Genomic DNA, 22,378 nt, shown 5'->3' on the forward strand with positions numbered 1-22,378 from the left:
TTGAGAAGGAGGTGAGGAATGAACAGAAAAAATTAAATACAAGGCTAATTTAAGTAATAAGGAAAGAGAAATATTGGATGAACTCAGGGGAAACTAACATTTGAGTGATGAAACCAGATAAAGGGGGAGGGGTAGTTATTATGGGTAATATACAGTATGAGAGTAAGATGAATGTAATATTATGGGATGACTCAAGATATGCTAGTGTTTCTAAAACTTAGGTAAATATAGTCTATAATAAAGTAGATATGGGTCTTAATGATATGCTACAAGAAGGCCTCATTGATTATAAAATGTACATATATTTAAAAGTGGAAAAACCTAGGGTTCTTACAATATTTGGAATCCCTAAGATCCACAAAAATGAAAGGGATCCCCCATTAAGACCCACAGTATCTGCCGAAGGGTCTAAAACTTGCCCTTTGGTCAAATATGTGGCTACAAAACTAAAACGTCTATGGGTTGGAAGAAAATCTATTTTAAAAGATTCATGGGACCTTCTGAGAGAAATATCCAATGACTTATACCATGAAAATCTGTTGTTTATAACCACTGACATTATAGACTTGTTCTCCTCTATACCTTACAACACTGGAATGGAAATGTTTGAGGAAATAGTGTATGAGGACCAGGGATTAACACAAAATGAAAAACTAACAAATGTTTGGTTAATGGACATGGTCTTGAAAAATAATTTTATATACTTTAATGGAGAATTTTCCAGCAGATTTAAGGGGTTGCTATGGGAGCAGATTGTACTCCGACGTATGCTAACTTGGTCTTGGCCAAATGGGAAGAAAAATATATTCTAAATACTGAATTTAATTACTGTTGGATTCTTTATCGTAGATTTTTGGACAATATAGTTATTTTTTGGACAGCAGGAAAAGAAAAGTTTGAGGAGTTCATGATATATATGAACAATACTACTAATTTTCTAAAGTTTACACATAAACTTTCAAATAAAAGTTTGCAGTATTTGGATTTGTAAATATACAAGGTAGATAAAAAATTTGAAACTAAGATCTATAGAAAAACTACCTTTTGTAATCCTTTCCTGCATTGTCAAAGTGCACACCCCCTACACTGCAAGAAAAACATAGTTAAGGGGCAGTTTGAAAGGGGGTGCCGCATGATTAGCCTTGATACAGATTTTTTAATAGAGTGCAATCTGCTGGAAAAAATGTTTATAGAAAGAGGTTATCCCCTGGAATTTATTAGAGACATTAGAGTGGAGGTTGAAAATGGAATTAAACCTATTCAAAAGTATATTGAGCAAAGTAATGGAAGAAATGAACATAAAGAGAACACTAGTGACAATTGCCAACAAGCAACGATTTTGGAATACAATGCTTTGAACAACAATATTAAAAACATTTTTTAAGAGAATGGGATAGATTTGTCTCCCTTTCTGGTTTGGATAATATATCCAAATTCCCTTCCAAAGTGGTATATAAAAATTCACAGTCTATAAGAAATATCTTAGAAAATAAAAATAGTAAGTTTAATTTTAATAAAACAGACTGCGCACATAGAAACGTGGACGCTGTGCACAGTGTACATATGTTATGAACACAGACACGTATTTAGAAAGGAGAAAAAATGGATCAACACTACTGATTATTACAATTGTGAGTCAAAAGGAATAGTTTATTTAGCCATCTGTTTAGTTTGTAATTCCTTCTACGTAGGGAAAACTGAAAGAATGTTAAAAAGAAGGACATATGAACATATTTATGACATGGCGACGGGCAAGGAAACTAGTGCCCTGTTTAAACATTCAAAGTTATGTATAAAACCCAAATTTTCTTTTCTGGTATTAGAGCAAGTTAGAAATTATATTAGGGGAGGCCCATGGGAAGAGACAATAGAATTTAGGGAACTATGGTGGCAACTGACCCTAGAAGCAGAAACCCCCCCTGGATTAAATGATTATGTTTCAATATTGCCACTATTAAAATTACGGTCTGCTAAGCTTTGAATGTATTTGAATGTAATAACAAGTTCAGCCAGCAGATGGCATGGTTTCCTTAGATTTCATAAATTCACAATATAATAAGAAAGAAATGACAGTTTTAATTAACTTTTTATTATTAGTAATGATTTTAAATAAAAACAAAACTGAATTTTATATGTATATTTATTATTTTAAGAATTATTATTGAAGGCCTCACTGGTTTCATGAGAAATGTAAATAGTATATGACAAGTTATGGACTGAAGTTCTGAGTTTTTTTTAAGTGCAAAATCATTGGATCTTTTGAATGCATTTACCTTAATTTCATTGGTGCTTTGTTAATTAAACCTAATATATACAATTAATGGAAGCATACACTGGTCATCTGATGAAGTCTTGAGTAATGAGACAAAAACACATATGTACTGAGTGAAGGCGTTCATGTTTTATCGTTTTATCGTTTGTGTTGTGTGGATTTATTAAACATCTTTTGGATATACCTCACTTGAGTTCCACTCTGGTTTTAGCGCTCTTGCTTGGATTTACTGGTGATTTTTAGTGCATTTCTACAACATTTTTTGGTATATTGGCAAAGAATACCAGCATGCATTATTAAGATAACCAGGTTTAAGGAATGTTTACTGAAAGAAATCAAAATATTTCTAGACGTAAATGACAATGAAAGTAGTTCTAAAGTTAATGTCTGGGATACGCTGAAATCTTACATTTTTGGTAAAATCAAAACCTGGTACCTAAACAAATGAAAGGAAAGGGATAGTACGCTATAGAGAATACAATCAAAAATTGATGAACTAAAAAGAAATCTTAAATAATAAAGACAAACACAAATACAGAACTGAAACAATTAAACCTTGATTACATGGAAATTCTTAATCACAAAGTGCCAATAAATTTAGAAAGAATCAAATTACAGTCTTACTCTGTTAACCCAAAAAACATGTATAGATTAGCTGTGAAATCAAAAAACGTAACCAGTGTTAAACATATAAGGGAAATTGTTGATGAAACTAAAAATAAAACTAAAATTGTAACAAATATAGAAGATATTCTTGAGACTTTCAGAAAACATCACAAAATAATAACACAAATCCAAATATTAATAACATCCCAAAAGATAAATTATTAAATGAGAACATAGGCAATAAACTGTCAATACAACAGAATATCAAACTTCTCAAACCAATAACATTAAGTGAACTAAGAGAGAGGATTCAAAGCCTTAAGAACAATAAAGCTCCAGGATTAGATGGATTAATAGGAGAAATTTATAAAGTACTCACAGATGATACACTAAAGACACTTTTACAAGCTTTTGAGCAATTCAGAAGAAAGACAAGTTCATTCCCTTCCTGGAAATATGCCATGATTTCCCCTTTCCGAAAACAGGACAAAGACCCCAAAATAGTAATTTCATATCATCCCACTTCACTATTAAATGTGGACTATAAAATTTTTACATCAATATTATCTAACATTAAATCAACTGATGCCTAACATAACAGATGATGATCAAACAGGCTTCATCCTAAATAGAAGAGTACAAGACAATGTGATCAGGCTCCTTTCCTTAGCAGATCATGCTAACAGGAAAAAAAGAACTAACAACTATTAGCCTAGACTTAAAGTCAGGGGAGAAGTCATATACTTCTAATACTTTAAATAAATAGGACCAATTTATAGAGTCAAAAGCCTTGTTTATCGATATAATTAACAGATTATATGTTAAAGCAATATCATACATTAAAATTGGCACTTTTTTATCAGGTCCACTCAACATCCTAAAAGGCACTAAAGAAGGCTGCCCCACTCTCCCATTATTATTTGCCCTATCAGTAGAACCTCTAGCTAACGTCATAAGAGCAAATTGTAATATAAGGGGATTTTCTGTTAGTCCAAGCTACATTTCTAAAATACAACTTTTTGTGGATGATGTCATGCTAACAATTGGAAATACAGATTCCTCTATAGATCATATAACAAAATCCCTGCAAGTTTATGAAGAGGTTTCAGGCCCAAGCTTTAATCACACCAAAACAGAAACATTATTAATAAATAAAAAAGTAAACACTTTACTAAGAAAACACAACAATTTTATCTGGGCAAGTGACACCATTAAGTACTTAGGAATATACATAAAGTCAAACTGGAATAATACTTTAAAAACAAATTGCAAATACCTATTATCCACAGTTAAGGAATTTGTAAATGGATGGAATAATATGTATTTCACGACTGAAGAAAGACTGTCATTAATAAAAATGATCATCTTACTCAAAATTTTGTTTTACTTCCAAACTTTAATTGCCTCCCCATCCAAAAAGTTAATGAAGCAACTAAATTCTATGTTAATAAATTTCCTATGGTTTCCTCAAAAGCCAAGAATCCGCCATGCTTGGCACTACAGAAGCTGGAAGGATGGGGGAATAGCATTCCCAAATTTAGAACTTTATGAAGAATCGACCATACTTAATGTGATGAGCCAATGGTTAAACTCCAAATATAGTTCTAAATTGGAAAAATCTCCACGTAAGTATCTTATTATCTGATACAGACACAAATATTGACAATATGTTCTCAGAAAATAAAAAAAAATCTTCCTTGTTGTCAAAGAACATTTCTACAATACCAATAAGAATAAAAAAATTCTCTTTTCACTAATTATATATTAAATAATTTTAAAAAGATAATAAACAAAAATTATCTGACAGAAAGCTTAATATTTTTAATATTTCCCATAGCATACACGAAGACGTCTGGACTCTTTCAACGTATCTAAAATAAAAGTCATGGAAGAAAATGGTTTAGTTTTCTGGCACCAGTTTCTCTGCAATGATAATATCCACAAACCATGTTCTCTTATGACCATGTATAACAAAGCACAACAACTGGTTGAACATACAATACATAGTTAACGAATTCAAAATATGTCACATCACCAGCACAACACCTTTACCTAAAATACTTTCTCTTCTTTGTGAAATAAACACTTTGCACTTAATATTCTATCATTGTCAAGTATATATAAATCTTTAAGAAACAATATGCAAATCCCAGAGGACTTCTTATGGAATTTCACAGAGAGAATAAACAAATCCATTTTTTCAGATAGTGATAAAGAATTAGTACTTAAATCAATTAGTAGCACGTCATCCCCTTCTTGGAAAATCTTTACTTGGAAATACATCCATAGGAGCTTTATTATCCCACATAAGATGGACTTGATATAAAAAAATAATCTTAAAAAATGTTGGAGAATGTGAGGAAATACTTTGTGCAAATTGGGTACACGTTTCTTACATCTAAAATAGTAACTCCATTCTGGACAGAGTTCAGAAATTTCATAAAAGCATTGTGGTCAGACAAGTGTGAAGTATCTGACACATTATTACTGTTCAATGCACCAATACCAACACATATCCCCAAAATACAGGTGCACCTTCCTTGGTCCTTGCTTGCAATTGCAAGAAAAATCATTACGTCAAATCGGAAGTGTAAAATAATCCTAACATTTACAGACTTTTTTACTATTAGCTAAACATATATGTAAAGGGAGTTGCAAACTATTTCAGAAAGAACTAGTAAGATAACACATAAGAAATTAACTTGGTTTAAGCTTGAAAAACTACAAGATAAAATGAATCACAACGACATTATATCTGTTACGGACATTGTAAATAGTTATTGTTCCATGTTATGATGTTTTTAAGACATATATTGTGCATATTTATATATCATATTTCTTGTATTATTTTATTTCATGAAAATTAATAAAAAATGTTTAAAAATATATATAATTCTTCTAATGTCTCTTGTATTGGATAATGTTAATAATATGTCATCAGCAAAGAGCATTACTTTAGAATTGTATTGTTCATAAAAGTCTACTCCTTTGATTTTTGTATTATGTATTGAATCTGCTATTATTTCAATAGCCAAAGCAAATGGAATCTGTGACATGGGACATCCTTGTTTAGTATCCTTTGTTATATGTATAGATTCAGAGGTGAAATGACCTAGCTTAATATACGCAGAATTATTTGCAATTATATTATTTAGTAGATGAACAAAGTAAGGAAGAAATTGAAATAACACCAGAAGTTTGAATAAATAGTTCCAATTTAGGGAGTTAAAGGCTTTCCCTATATCTAAGCCAGTTATGAGTGTTTCTTTATTTTCTGTACCATTTGAGAACTTGATTATCAGAAAGTGAAACAATACCTCCTCATCTAAAGCAAAATCTAAGATGTCAGACTTTACTTCATCAGCAAACTTTTGGTTATGAATGTACCCAAGCATATCTTCAACACTGTAGCAGTAGCAGAGTCCATAGACAAAGGGGTTTTGCAGAGCTACACACATTTCAAACCATGTCTGGATACCTAGGACAGGGTAAAAACAACATTTGGTTCAGAAAAGAGCTTTCTTCTGTAGAGCTTTCTTCTGTAGGAAGAATGGTAGTTAATTCCCTTAGACTGTCCATATGACAAAGCATATATTTCCAGATATATGCCTGGCAATTCAAAATTCTGAAGTCTAAAGTGGAGGACAAAAACACTTTCTTACCTATGTGGTCCAACATTTTGCCTTCTTTGTCACCAGGAGAAGGATTTGTGTTAAGGACCAACCTGTTGCTAGCATGAGACACATTTAAAATTGTTGGTGAATTTAATCTAAGGTAAGAGGAAAGAAATGTATTAGTCTGAGGTATGTTACACAGTTTATCTGCTTTTTTTAGGGACTAGAGGCAACATATAATACATTCAACACATTCTCCAGGGCTGGCAGTATAGGACGGATGGGCAAGGAATGAGCCATATTCATATCTCCTTAGTTCAGGGGAACATCTGTTTGTTAAAACCAACAAGAGTGTCTATTTGTTCTCATAAAATGCCTCATTCATCTTGGTTATGGCTAAACTAAAATAAAATTCCTGCAAAGGAAGATAATAATATTTTCCTCACAAACAGAAAGCTGGGCTTGAGAAGCTGATGAAGAAGCTTTATATCTGCTGAAGTTAGAATCATCAGACCTTGTTTCTACAGGAATTACTTTACAGGGGATGCTCATCTGTAATGGCTTCTGTGTACCAGGAGCCATTGTTTGTAATGCCTGCCTTGCCAAGGTAATAAATTCATCTTTCTTGAATGTAATTTGATTTTAGGAAGAACAAGGTCGAATCTTTTGTTTTTTTCTTAATAGGAACGCCTGTGGACGAAGACTGATTTGAAGGAGGGGTGTCTGCCAAGTTTAATGATCTTGCCCCAGTTATGCTGAGAAGAGTCTCCCAAAGTGTTCCAAAGACCTAGAGAAGATGCTTCTACCACGCCTGTATTGGACAATGGAACAAATGAAGAAAGTGTGGGTGATCCCTAGTTCATGAAGGCAGAAAGGACTGCAACAGAGGAAGCCAGAAAGGTAAATGAGTGGTCTGAGAAACAACTCATGGCCACTGAAGGTTCACCCACTGTCATTTGAGGCATAGACTGAGTCCACGACAATGGCAAGGACTCACTGGCAAGTTATTATTTTTTTTCTAGGTACAACGGGAGAAGAACCTTCAGGACTGGGGTAAGTATCCGTGCTGTAGCTGAGGAAGAAGAGCCAAAAGCAGTAAGCAATGCTGCAGGAAGTTGATCAGTAGGTCAGCTGTTACTGCGTGTTTATGAGCAGAGAACTTACACTCGTAACACTTTTCCCCACTTCCTTTACAAGAAAAAAGCACAGGCAAAACATAAAATTCCCTGCCACTACCCAATTCAAACACTTAAATACACTGACAGAAAGCAATACAAAAAGGTAGGTTGTCACAAAGTGAGCATGCATTACACTAACCTACATTCTTGTCCATCCTTACACTAACATTTTTTGTCCAAAACTCAAAAGTTTACATAAGCAATATATAAATTCTCAAAAAATAGCCCCAATTAGGCCACTGTTATGGCACAGAAGGATAAAGCTCCGACTATGGCCAAGGTATCTCATTCGATTATTGGCTTGCGAGACTGACAAAGTGGCAAGGATGGATGGGAATGCCCATCCTAGTTGGGAGGATGATAATCAATGATGCTCTCTGTCATTTGTCCCTCTATGTACAGAAGACAAAGCAGGAGTGGTAGTTTGTTTAGATGCTTTATTACATAGAAACACATCAGGATGGATGGATAGCAGCGTCATAAAATATAAACAAACTAATTAACAGACAGACCTTACATACATGCATGCTCACATTTCAACAACTAACTACAAAATGGCAGTCAGGATCGCACGTGCTCAGTATTTACACACTTGTGCAAGCTCAGGGATAGGTTCTTAAAGATACATGCACACATTGATCTATATTCCCTAAGGAGAGGCTTGGTCCAAAGAGTGGAGTTGCCCTTGAATATAGTTGATGAGCATGGGGGGGCATGGATAGGGAAGTGGGGAGGACATAAAAAGACAGAAGCACAGTCAACTGAACCCCCAGGATGCTCTTAGGATCCACAACCAACCCCAGAAATACCACAGCAAGTCTGAGAGATAGGAGAATGGCTGGTAGACCCACTGTGGACGTGGGACACTAGGGAGCTGGGCCGGTAGAATGAAATCTGTGGAGACCAAATAAATAGCTCTAACTAGATTTAAAGCCACTAACCACTAAGAATAGTAGTCCCTAACAGGAACCTTCTGATAATGTGGAAAAATTCAAGTTTTCTTAAAAGGTCAATGATTTCTGTGAGGAGTTTTTCCCCAACAGGGACTTCTCTGACAGAAATGAAGCTCTCAGTCAACTGCTTCTTCCTTTAAAGCCTGATAGATGCTGCTTTTCAAGACAGCAAGAAAGTTCTGAAGTAATCTTTATTCGGAGTGTGATTTCCCCTCTTTGGATTAGGCAATTGGCAGTTAGATAACGTGCGTATGTAGGGGGGTAGCTTTTTGAAGCTGGTCGGTTGCAGTTTCCTAGGCAAAAATCAGCATATACACGGTAATGGCTACTGTAGAAGTAGGAATGATGAACATAGCAAACTATACTACTGTTTGATAGTTCTTAAAATTCCAATGTCATACGTTTCTTACATTACGTCAAGAGATGTGATACTGCTAATGGAAGCACTGGTGAAGGTGAAGATTCCTTCTCAGAATTTCTAACTAAAGAGACTGGGAGAAAAAAAAATACTTCCTCAGAAATGCTGCCAGTGTTTCCTGTGACAGATAAGTCAAATGATTTTCATCCACCTATATATAGCCTTGGCAATACAACTGTTACCAGAAAGGAATATACTTGGAGAAATAAATTCATGCCTAATAACATTTTTATGGTTTCCCAAAAGAAACAGAATAGCTTTAATACATCATATCAGACCATGGAAACAGGGAGGATTAAACTTTTCTGATATAGAAACATATATAAAAGCATCAATATCTAAAACAGTCTCAGACTGGATAAGCCCAAATTACTGTGCAAATTGGAAAGAATTATTAACTGTAATATCAATAAATGAATTTGATTTACAAAAATAGATAAAAACAATTTGCCATGGCACATATGTATTAGTATGCAATATAACATAACTAAGCCCACTAAAACTTGTATTATTAATTATTACATTGATTCATTTAGGAAAATTATTAATGCAAATATAGATTTAAAAATCTGGTTTGATCTTTTAACACTATTTATAGTCACAAAGAACTTCCCACATAAAATATATAGAGAAATGATTAATTCCTGGGAACAGAAGGGATTTGTTTGTTGGCTCCAATGTATCAAAGAACTAAAAGTTTTAGATATGCAAGTAAAAAAAAAACATACAAAATTCCACAACATGACTGGCTAACTTTACAGAGTATTCTGTCATATTCGCAAGATTTAAGTAGAATAATTAATAATTCTTCATGTAAAGAAATACCTAAATTTACGAAATACATATATGAAATCATATATAATGACTTTGATATGGGAAACAGTATTTCAAAATTTTACAAAATATTGATAAACTATAAAACAACACCCAAAACCTCATACTGGAAATATATAACAGAAGAACACTCAATTCAGTTAACTGAAGATATTAAAACAAATATCTTATTATCGATAAAATATACATCTTTTACACAATACTGGAAAGTTTTAATTGGAAATGCTTGCACAGAACATTCTTAACCCCAGACAGAATCAGTAAAATTAGTTCTTCCATAAAAGGAATATGTTGGAGATGTGAGAAAGTACACAATGCAGATTGGAACCACATTTTCTTTGACTGTGTTAAAATTAAGCCATTTTGGAATGGTATTAATAATTTTCTACAAGCTTTAGTTAATGGATCATTTTTATTTAACTAAAGCACTTGTATTATTAATTGTGAACGAACGTCCTTATTTGAAGATGTCAGACATGTATCTAGTATGGACTATACTTGCAATTTCAAGGAAATGTATAACAAGAAGATGAAATACAAACACAATACCAACTTTGGAAGACTTCTACAGTCTACTGAAGACCACAGCATTACTGGAAATTAAAATTAAAGAACTAAGAATTTATCCAAAGCCATTTATCAATAACCCTAGGGGAAAAGTCTTATCATTGATTCACACTATACAATAATTGATCAGACACTCTGATAATGGATTGGACATACTTATAAAGTAACTGTATACATTAAGATCTGTTATAGTGTCAGGCTAATGTAAATAGTGTACATAGTTATTTAAGATGTTATGTATAAATACTATGGAATTCATTCAGATGTATTTGAAAAATAAAAAAAATAATTTGAGAAAAAAAAAAAGATTTTCATCCAGTCCATTCTGGTGCTGGATATAACCCCACTTAGTACACTGTAAAGTATCAGATGAACAATGTGCACAAAGACAGAATAACTGATCATCTAAATCACAACAGATGAATGGAAACGGACAGCTAAATTGAACTGAGCAAAAATAAACACTAAAAGGTACAAAAGCAGTATAATTGCTAAAGTGACTTCATTGTCCTATACAACAAAAGATCACTTTATTTTCTAAATATAAATATGTGTGAATTAGACACCACTGTATACCATTTAGTAAAAGCGGCAATCATCACATGATCAGGACATTAGAGAAAAGGTAGATGGCCTTTGCAGGCAAAAAAGAACATTAGAGAAACAAAAAATATTGGTGGGGTTCCTCAAGCAGTCAGTTGAGCACACTCAGAAGGAGAATGTGCAGCAAAAGAGTTTTTAATTGCATGATTAATTGTACATTTTAGCAGGTGTCATTCAGCAAAGTAAAGCAGCATAACAGACTAACGGTCTTCTGTGACCATCCGCAGAAAATGGAAAGGTAAAGTCTCAAAAGTTGTGAATAAGGTGGAAGCCAGACCTTCTGCTGTGTACCTCCCTTGAAACAAGAAATACTGAAAATATTCATTTCTATTTATGTGTAACCATATTGTGTTGTTTGGCCTTGGTAAGTGGTGGAAATGGTCTAGTTATCTCAGTAGTACTTGTCTCAGATATAAAGTATACTTATAACAAGTTCTCTGTATTTTTTTTACCATTTTTTTTTCTGTCACATATACAGTCACTCTCTCTCTTTTAAATACTTGTTCCTCTATATTTTGCTCTGTGATCTAGCTACATTTTTCATTGATGACTTCAGCAACTTCATTTTAGGCATGATGTTGCTAAGAAGGGATTTGCTTGTCTATCTTGGCTTCTGTTTCCATTTTTTTCAATGGGGAAAAAATGTTTTAGTATTTTCCAGCATAAAAAATCTCACTTTTTGACTGAATTTTCACTTTAACAAGATGTGCAAACCAAAAGGATAAACCTTTGTTCAAGACAGAAAATGAACAAACATGACTGGTCATTGCTGATATCTATTGGTAGATGATAAGACACACAAATTGGTTGGAAATGAACCTAAATTTATTTATAAAAATTGCAAAACATTAAAACAGTCTCTATGCTATCCAAATGGTCGCCAGAATCCTTATGAAAGCACACATCATCTTTTTAGGGACTAGAAAATGTGGAAAATGTGCACACTGTAATTATATTGATGAATCCAGATTTTATAAACATCCCGACACAGGCTATTTATGGCAACTTAGAACTCATGGAGATTGTAATAGCAGAAATATTGTTTACATTGCCCATTGTGTAACATGTTTTTGTTACTACGTGGGCAAAACAAATAGATCCCTACGAGAAAGAATTAGGGATCACATCTACAACATTAACAGAAAAGAAGAATATAGTGCCATAGCCAAGCATGTTCTTAATAATGGCCCTGACCATACGTTTTTATTCCAGATTCTGCATGTTCAGCCACCCAGTTTACGGTTAGGCAACATCGTTAATGATACAGAACATGCAGAACTTAAGTGGATTCTGCGGTTGGGTGCCCATAGAGGAAGGGGCTTAAACGATACTGTTTCCATAAAGCCTGCCCTGAATCTAAGGAAACTAAAATAACATTATGACTAGTATTTTTAGCTTCGATATTATCTATTTTATTAGATGTTTTATTATTAGCAGACATTTTCTTGTATTGCACTAAAAGCAACTGTTATTGAGTGATGAACTTTTAGTATTAGGTTTTAAGCAATTTAATTGGATGATTAGTTAATTGTAGTAAGAAAATGGTTCTATTTAAATGAATGTGTTTTTTGCAATAGTATCGTCTGAGGAAGCGGATAGTGAAGTCCGTGAAAGCGCTTACGATTATCTTCTGAATAAATTGTGGTTTTATCTTCACCTTACGTGTGTTGGATTTTACATCTTGCAAAAGACTTGTTGAAATTTATCATTTGGAAGCTTATACTGCCTCTTAGGTTTGTGTTTTTGCATATATATATATATATATATATTTATTTGACTATTGTTGACTGGCTTAGTCCCACCAGGCAAGTAGTCTCTCTCTACGGGAGAACCAAGCTGTTATTTATATTACTAGGGAATATTTTGCCAGGACCAAATCTCCACAGCGCGGTATTTTAACCACATCTCTCTAGGAATTGTTTGGAAAGAAAAACAAATGACAAGGATAACTATATGTTCAGTGAAGCGGTCATAGCAAGAATAATGTGATTAAAATGTTAGATTATGGGCCTGAAGGCATTTAGGAGGGGAATGCCTGCAGCAGTGCATGTCAGCTGTGGCTTCACCCATGTGACACTGCTGAGGAGGAGCATGAAACTGCACCATGGCAACTGTATACATTTATCCAGGGAGGACTGCCTCTAACAATAGTGACTAAGAAACATGTTCTCCAAATCAGTGTAAAAGAACAACAGAGCTACTTTAAGGAGAGTCAAATCATATCTATAAATCATTTACTATACCTATATATTTTCCATTCAGGATCTTCATCTGGATTTTTCGCTAAGTGTCCTATTGGATGCTTACTGGTATCTTTGGGTGGGACTGCAGGCTCATTAAGTTGACAGCCCTCTGATCTCAGCAGGTGAATAGATGCCTAGGTACAAAAAGAAATAAACTATATTATCCACACCTAAAGAACTATAAACAGCACATAATCTTTTTTCACGAAATAGAAAAAGTATAGTTTTGTACCTACCATAAATGTAGATGTCCGATAGACATGCAACTGCAGTCATAACATGTGGGTTGTCCTGCCTCAGGCAGCCCTCGGTCGGCCGGATTCCAAAGTCTGGGTCCGACGTCGGCTGATGTCGCATTTCTCTCCGACGTCAGAGCGGCTGGAGTACATAAGCATCAGCCGATGCCATTTTCTTCAGTGTTTCTTGCCCCAGATGCCAGGTGCCCTCCAAGGAAGGCTGTAATCAAATTGGAAGACAAAAACAGGATTCCAAACAGATAAATGAGCAATAAAACAAATACACCATAACAGATATCCCCAGCTAAGAGTAATAGGGATAGGAGTGGACCCTAGGCATAGAGGGGTATGGAGGGAGGGAAAACCCGACTGCAGTTGCATGTCTATCGGACATCTACATTTATGGTAGGTACAAAACTGTACTATGTCCTTCAAGAATGCAACTGCAGTCATAACATGTGGGTAGAATACCATAGCTTAGCTGGGGGAGGAGGTATGCTCTAGGAAAGAGATGGCGTGGCAATCAAACCCTGCAGGACTGCCGAAGCAAAGCCTGCTCTGGATCTGGAATATAGAGGGAGATTGTAGTGTTTGGAGAATGTATGCACGGAGCTCCATGTAGCAGCTTCTAGAATGTCCTTGGTAGGCACCCCTCTTAAGAATGCTGTAGAGGTGGCTGTAGCTCTGGTGGAATGTGGTCTGACATTGGCTGGAACAGTCTTTCCATGAAAGGAATAACATAATCTGATGCAATGTCCAATCCATTTAGAAATAGTCTATTTTGAAATTGCTTTTCCTTGGACTGCAGGGGCGTAAGCTACAAAAAGTTGTTCAGACTTCCTACTGGCCTTGGTGCTGTCCAGGTAGTATCGAAGTTGTCTGTGAATGTCCAAGGTATGCAAAAGTCTTTCCCCCTTATTCCCAGGATTGGGGAAGAAAGCAGGCAGATGAATGGCTTGATTTAGAGAAACCCTAGATACCACCTTTGGCATAAAAGTAGGGTTGGTCCTTAATGAAACCCTGTCTCTGTGGAAAATAATAAAGGGTGGTATTGCCATTAGGGCCTGTAGCTGCGAAACCCTTCTTGCTGAGGTAATTGCCAACAGGAAAGCTGTCTTCCATGAGAGAAATTGCAAGTCAACTGAAGCTGCTGGCTCAAAAGGAGGTAGAGTCAGTTTTCTAAGACAAAATTGAGGTCCCAGGCTGGTACTGGGGCCTTTCTTGGTGGCTTAATGTTCTTGATTCCCTGAGGAATTGTCTTAGTAAGGGTGAGAGAAAACAGGAGGATCAGTGTTGTATCTAGCTGAAATAGCAGATGCATGTATCTTTATGGAAGAATATGAGAGGCCGTTCTTTAACATATCTGCCAAATATTCCAAGATGAGTGGGATGTTCAACAATGATGCATCATGTCCCTTGCTGGTATTCCAATTGCTGAATCTTTTCCACTTTGCTAAGTAAACCTTTCTGGTGGATGGTCTTCGAGCCTCTGTTAGTATCCGCTGAACTTCCTTGGAGAGAGATAAGCTGAAGTTATTTATGGGATCTCCCAGGCTGTTAGCTGCAGTGTCTGAAGATTTGGATGCAGTGTTTCGAAATTGTGTTGAGTCAAAAGTAGAGGCCACTGAGGGAGGACCCACCTCCTGGTGTGACATATGCTCCGTAGTAGTGGGTACCAGTGTTGTCTTGGCCAATACGGAGCTATTATGATTCCCTTGGGCTTCTCTGCTTTGATCTTTAGTAATACTGAGGTCATCAGTGGCAGAGGTGGGAATGCATAGATTGCTAGGGAGTTCCAGTTGAATGAGAGGGCATCTATTTTCCAAGCTTTTGGATGGTATGTCCTCGTGCAAAATTTTGGCAGAAGATGGTTGAGGTGAGAGGCAAATAGGTCCACTTCTGGCTTGCCCCATGTCGAAGTGAGTTGTCTGAAGGCCTTCGGATGTAACCTCCACTCGTGTGGATCTGTGAAATTCCTGCTTAGTCTGTCCGCCAACACATTGTCTTTTCCTGGAACAAACTGGGATTGTAACTGGATGTTTTAGGCTCAGTGATTTCTCCCAAAGCTGCATTGTCAGTCTGCAAAGGGGGTAAGAGTGGGTGCCCCCCTGCTTGTTTATGTACCACATCACAGTGGTGTTGTCTGTCCGTATCATTAGATGGCCTTGCTGGAGTTGGTGTTGAAAAGCCTCGATAGCATGCATTACTGCCAGCATTTCCTTTTGGTTTATATGCAGATGTGTTTCCTTTGGAGACCATTGTCCTTGTATACACCTGCCTTCCATGTGCGCCCCCCATCCAAGGTCTGAGGCGTCTGTAGTCATGGTCTGTGTTATCTGTGGTTTTTGAATGACATACCTGTGTTTTCCTGGCTCACGAGGCCCACCATAGGAATTCCTTTTGTAGGCATGGAATGAGTGGTATGATTGTCTCCAAGTTGTTGCTGTGTTGAGACCAAATGCTTTTTAGGTACCATTGAAGCTTTCTCATGTGTAGTTTTGCTAATGGAACCAGTAGAATGCAGGATGCCATATAACCCAGGGCCTGTAGGAATCTCCTTGCAGTCATCTGGGTGAGTTTTGCTAAACCTTTGAAGTAATGAGTTAACTTCTCTTGCTTGTCTTCTGTCAGGTAAGCCATCTGAGAGGCTGTGTCTAGTTTGGCTCCTAAGAAGATTATTTGCTGGGATGGCTGCAGTCTTGACTTTTGGAAGTTGACTGTGTATCCCAGAGCTTGAAGTAATCGTATGACATAATCCAGGTTTTTTGTCAACATCAATTTGTCGTCCGCTTGTATGAGGCAGTCGTCCAGGTACGGGTAAATTTGTATACCCTGGGGCCTGCAATGAGCAATTACTGAAGCCAGGCATTTTGTAAATACTCTGGGCGCAGTAGATAAGCCAAATGGCAATGCTGAGAATTGATAATGCTCTGGCCCTGCAAGAAATCTGAGGTATCTTCTGCAGCTGTGTCTGATAGGGACATGCAGGTATGCCTCCTTGAGGTCCAGAGTAATCAGCCACGACTCCTTGCCCAGCATGGGAAGGAGTTGCTGTAGAGTCAGCATTTTGAACTTTGGTACTATGAGAAAGGTGTTTAATGCGGACAAGTCCAGTATTGGTCTCCATTGAGATTCTTTTCTTGGAACAAGGAACAGTCTTGAGTAAAACCCCTGGTCTTGTTCTTGTTGTGGAACTCTTTCTATTGCTTTCATTCGAGTCAGCAGAGTGATTTGCTTGATAGCCTCTGCCCTTTGATTTTGTGGTAGGTTTGGCATGCCTTGTTTTCTTGGTAAGGTATGAAAATGAAACCTGTACCCTCTGTCTATAATGTCCAAAATCCATTTGTCCTTTGTCAGTCTGTGCCAGTTTTCTGCAAACAGAGATAATTTCCCGCCCAAGGGAGCTTCTAGTTGTTCCTTGGTAGGCGGTAGTAGAGGAAAGTCATTGAGTTTGTGGTTGTTGGGCAGGTGAAACCCCTGCGTCACTTCTTTGGTTTCCTGGCTGCCATTGTCGTCCCCTGTAAGGGCCTCTGTATTGGCCTCTTCCTCGGCCACGTCTGTTCTTACCCCTTTGAAACTTTTCTGCATTAGGAAAGGACCAGTTTTTTGAAGGCCAATTCCTACTGAATCTGGGGGGTTGAACCTGGAGGAAATCTTTCACAGTCTGAACTGATTTTGCTTTTTCTTCGATGGTCTTTAACACATCCTTAGCATTTGCACCAAAAAGCTTGTTCTTTTCCAAAGGTGCATCCAGAAGTTCTTCTTTTACATGATCTGGTAGAGGTTGATCTTTTAACCAAGCATGTCTACGAATCACTGCCCCTGTCATAGCTGCCCTACATGAAGCTTCCAGTGCATCATATCCACACTGCAGGAAGTGATTGCTTACTTGCTGAGTGTTATGTACAGCTTCCTGCAAAGTTTTCCTGTCTAAGGGATCAGGAGAAGCTAATGTTTTTTGTAAATCTTCTAAGAGGATAATCCTGATATTGTAACATATGAAAAAGGCAATTTAAAGCTCTCATAGATAAGGTAGTGGATGTGTAAACCTTTTTGCCCCATCTCTCTAATGGCCTCGCTTCCCTGTTGGAGGGCAAAGGATTTTTTGAGGTGGAGGCTGAAACTCCTTTAGGCCCCTGTGAAATAGTTTCCAAATCACCAGTATGGGCCCTGAATAAATGGGAATGAGTTTCTGGGACCCTGTAATACCTGTCTGGCTTGGCTGGAGCAGGAGGAAGAGAATCAGGGGTAGCACTAGAGTCAGAATACAAATCATCCAGAACATCAAGTACAGGAGGAATAGCTAAGGGCCTGTGCTGAGGCTTCTTAAGGAAAGTCCTAAGGCGTTTCCTAGAATCAGAATATTCCTGACCTTGCCACTTGAAATGTTCCCTCATGGTATGCAGAACTTCCCCAAAAGAAATATCCTCAGGAGGGGAGGCCGAAGGGATGGAATCTTCTGCATCCGAGTCCTCATAGGTCTGGAAGAGCTCTTCCTGGCTATCAGAGTGGACAGAGCCCTCAGAGTCTTCATCTGAAGGAGTAGGGTCAGAGGGTTCAACCCGGGACCTTTTATAAGGAGGAAGCTGGGATGCTCTCTCAGGATGGGCCTGTGAACCTCTAATCATGGAAATTAAATCAGCAGCCATGGACATAATTTGTGTCTCCGGAGTCGGCTGAGGTAAGGATTTAGAAGTAATATGCTTTGTTTTGCTGGCTGCCTTAGCCCTAGTGTAGGCCTTAATAGACATGGCCATAGGAGGCCTGGCAGCTCCACGTGCAGGAGTGACCTTGTCTACAGCAATGGTCTCGGGCATTTCCTCGGTTTCGGTATCTGGAGGAAAATCTATAACTGGCGTCGGAGTAATGTCTGGAATTGGAGTCGTCGGTAATGCGGTGTCTTCGGTTCGGAGCAGTGGAGAGACCGTCTCAGAGGGAACCAGAGCACTCGCGCTAGGTTTTGGCGTGGAGTCGGTGGTAGACGCGGGCTGAGGATGTCGGTCCCGGTCTTTTCGCTTTTTGGGAGTTTGCGATGTCGGAAGATCCGACGGCATGGTATAAGCAAATTTATCACCGAAAAAATCTTCAGCGAACTCCGCCCGGCGCCTGAGAGTGCGCTTGTTGAAGCGAGCACAGGCTACACAGGCCGAGACGTCGTGGTCTGGGCCCAGGCAAGGGAGGCAGTAAGAGTGGAAATCCTTATGAGGTATTTGTTTACCGCAAAAAAGACAATTGTTAACTTTTTCAGTAATTTCTGACATCGGCTGAGGCAAGAAAAGGTCCCCAATGGGGTACTTAGCTTTTTTGATGACTTCGGTATCGTAGAATACAGGAGCTGACTGACCGGCACTTGCGAACTGCTTCTGCTTCGGGCACCGCGGGGCAAGAAAGACTGAAGAAAATGGCGTCGGCTGATGCTTATGTACTCCAGTCGCTCTGACGTCGGACAGAAATGCGACATTAGCCAACGTCAGACCCAGACTTTGGAATCCGGCCGACCGAGGGCTGCCTGAGGCAGGACAACCCACATGTTATGACTGCAGTTGCATTCTTGAAGGACATCTACATTTTTTTAACTTTAGTTCTCAAAACGTTTCTTTTTGCCCCACTACCCCCGCCCAGACCTTGTTCAATGGCTCCAGTACCAACAACCAAATGGCCCTTCCTTTCTGAGGCAATGGGAGCTGGGCACTCTGAGGCTGGGTGAGATACCTTAAGGCCTAATCATTCCTGACAGAAATCCCAGTGTACTCTCCACTTCTTGACAAGAATCAAGGAGTAGGCAGCAGGCCAGCTTCTTGGCCCTGAAGGACAGCCTGCCCTCAACTCCATTGGGAGCATACCCCTTCTTCTCAGTGGCTCTGACAGTTCTGTCTCTGCAATCAGACCATGGGAAAGCGTGCCTTTTCACACCACATAACCCTCAGCTTACCAGGGCTAAGTGTCATGACTGAGCATGCTCAACTGATTCAGTCTCCACCCTGTAGCATCTAGTGTTCCCGGTAAGTGTCACCATCGCTCCACCACTAGAAAGGGTGAAACAGCAGTGGCTGCTCATGCCTGTCCTCCTTGGTCAGCTTCTACAGGCACCCAAACTCCTAATCAAACCTGGGTAGCACGTAACATAGTTACAGCATACCTCTCTATGCCACCAATTATGCATGGTCAGTAACCATTCATATTAAAGTGTACATTTTATCAGAACTTGGGTATCATGCAAGATAGTTACAGCTCACCTCTCTATGCCACCAATTATGCATGTTTAGTAACCATTCACATTAAAGTGTACTTTGTATCAGAACCTGGGTAGCATGCAACATAGTCACAGCGTACCTCTCTATGCCACCTATTATGCATGGTCAGTAACCATTCACATTAAAGTGTACTTTGTATCAGAACCTGGGTAACATGCAACATAGTCACAGCTTACCTCTCTATGCCACCAATTATGCATGGTCAGTAACCATTCATATTAAAGTGTACATTGTATCAGAACCTGCGTAACATGCAACATAGTCACAGCTTACCTCTCTATGCCACCAATTATGCATGGTCAGTAACCATTCATATTAAAGTGTACATTGTATCAGAACGTGGGTAGCATGCAACATAGTCACAGCTCACCTCTCTATGCCACCAATTATGCATGGTCAGTAATAATTAATATTAAGGTGTATATTGTATCAGACACTCTGATACTGGTTTTGACATATTTATAAAGTAATTATATACATTAAGATCTGTCATAGTGTCAGGCTAATGTAAATAGTGTACAGTTATTTAAGATGTTATGTATAAATACTATAGAATTCATTCAAATGTATTTGAAAAATATAAACCAAATTTTAAATGTACATTGTAGTCAAACAGTTTGAATTTGTTTACATAAGTACTTGTTTACTTTGGTAACAAGAAAAAAGTTAATACTGAATGCAAAACAATAACCTTCATGCTGCCTAGTCAGTGGTCCACCCGAGGAAGAAAATAAGAAATTACAACGAACATGTCCTTCTACTGGGGTGAAGGAGTGAAGGCCATCCCTTAGGTAAACCATGTCCTTCTACTGGGGTGAAGGAGTGAAGGCCATCCCTTGGGTAAACAAGCTGGTGCGAGGTCTACATATGTAATAAGTGTTTGCCAATGCAAACTGTCTGCTTGCACTAAAACACTACTGCACTACATAATACAGCAGACAGCAACAAATAAAAGAAGAAAAATAAGTAACTTTGAAACATAAATATACAGAGAAATGCAAAAGATATGAGCAAAATGTTATCACCTGATTTGGTGGCTCTGTTGCAACACACAGTACTTTGATAGATATTAATTTCAGCCACCATAACTGAAATTCTTGCCAAAATGTAATGTTTCAAGAACATGTGATCAATACCCATAATGACTGCACTTCAATTCATGAGGAAATCATGAGGCACCACATGCAACATGGAGAAATCATGAGGACCCCACATGCAGCATGGAGAAATCATGAGGACTCCACATAAAGCATGGAGAAATCATGAAGATGCCACAAGCAGCATGGGAAAACCATGAGGCACCACATGCAGCATTGAGAAATCATGAGGATGCCACAGGCAGCATGGGGAAATCATAAGGATGCCACAAGCAACATGTAGAAATCATGAGGATGCAACAAGTAACATGGGAAATCATGAGGACTCCACATGCAGCATGGAGAAATCATGAGGACTCCACATAAAGCATGGAGAAATCATGAGGATGCCACATGCAGCATGGGAAAATCATGAAGATGCCACAAGCAGCATGGGAAAACCATGAGGCACCACATGCAGCATGGGGAAACCATGAGGATGCCACAGGCAGCATGGGGAAATCATGAGGATGCTACAAGCAACATGGGGAAATCATGAGGATGCCACAAGCAACATGGGGAAATCATGAGGACTTCACATGCAGCATGGGGAAATCATGAGGACTTCACATGCAGCATGGGGAAATCACAAGGATGCCACATGCAGCATGGGGAAATCACAAGGATGCCACATGCAGCATGGGGAAAGCACGAATATGCCACATGCAGCATGGGGAAATCATGAAGATGCCACATGCAGCATGGAGAAATCACGAGGACGCCACATGCAGCCTAGGGAAATCACAAGGACACCACATGCAGCATGTGCAAATCACAAGGATAACACAGCAGCATGGGGAAATCATGAGGATGTCACATGCAGCATGGGGAAATCATGAGGACACCACATGCAACATGGGGAAATCATGAGGACGCCACATGTAGCATGGGGAAATCATGAGGACGCCACATGTAGCATGGGGAAATCACAAAGACGCCACATACAGCATGGGGAAATCATGAGGATGCCACATGCAGCATTGGGAAATCATGAGTACGCCACATGCAGCATGGAGAAATCACAAGGACACCACAAGTAGCATGGGGAAATCACGAGGACACCAGATGCACCATGGGGAAATCCATGAGGATGTGACATGGGGAAATCATAAGGATGCTACATGCAAGATGCGGAAATCATGAGGATGCCACATGCAACATTACAGTTGACTGATGTACATATTCTCAGCAATTTCGTATAACTGTACTTACTATTTAAAAAAGCTATACTGCAGAAAAAATTATGATTATATGGGGAAGCAGCATGCAACATTATGGTTTTTTGTGATTTCACACACTGCAGGATGTCCCAGTCAAATATATTTTTTCTTTTTCCTTGCATCTGGAAATAACTGGTTTGTCATGCATTTAAAGAAGCCAACTCCAAATAACGTCATGATTTGACAAGAGCATGTTTTTTTTATTTTCAAATAACAAAATGGGTTTTATGCAGGAAAAAATGAT

The 22,378-nt window shown here is 38.1% G+C and overlaps 1 protein-coding gene across 1 annotated transcript in view; it reads right to left on the bottom strand.

The window, feature by feature from the left end:
- Positions 1–22,378, bottom strand: part of CFAP46 (cilia and flagella associated protein 46) — a 3,596,153-nt gene that overhangs the window by 2,540,409 nt on the left and 1,033,366 nt on the right. The window contains exon 20 of the mRNA XM_044056880.1: positions 13,289–13,422. Coding sequence (XP_043912815.1) covers positions 13,289–13,422 — 134 coding nt within the window. The remainder of the gene's footprint in view (positions 1–13,288; positions 13,423–22,378) is intronic.

Source organism: Protopterus annectens, chromosome 14.part0 (genome assembly GCF_019279795.1).
Source record: "Protopterus annectens isolate FY-2018-M chromosome 14.part0, PAN1.0, whole genome shotgun sequence".
Lineage (NCBI taxonomy): Eukaryota > Metazoa > Chordata > Ceratodontiformes > Protopteridae > Protopterus > Protopterus annectens.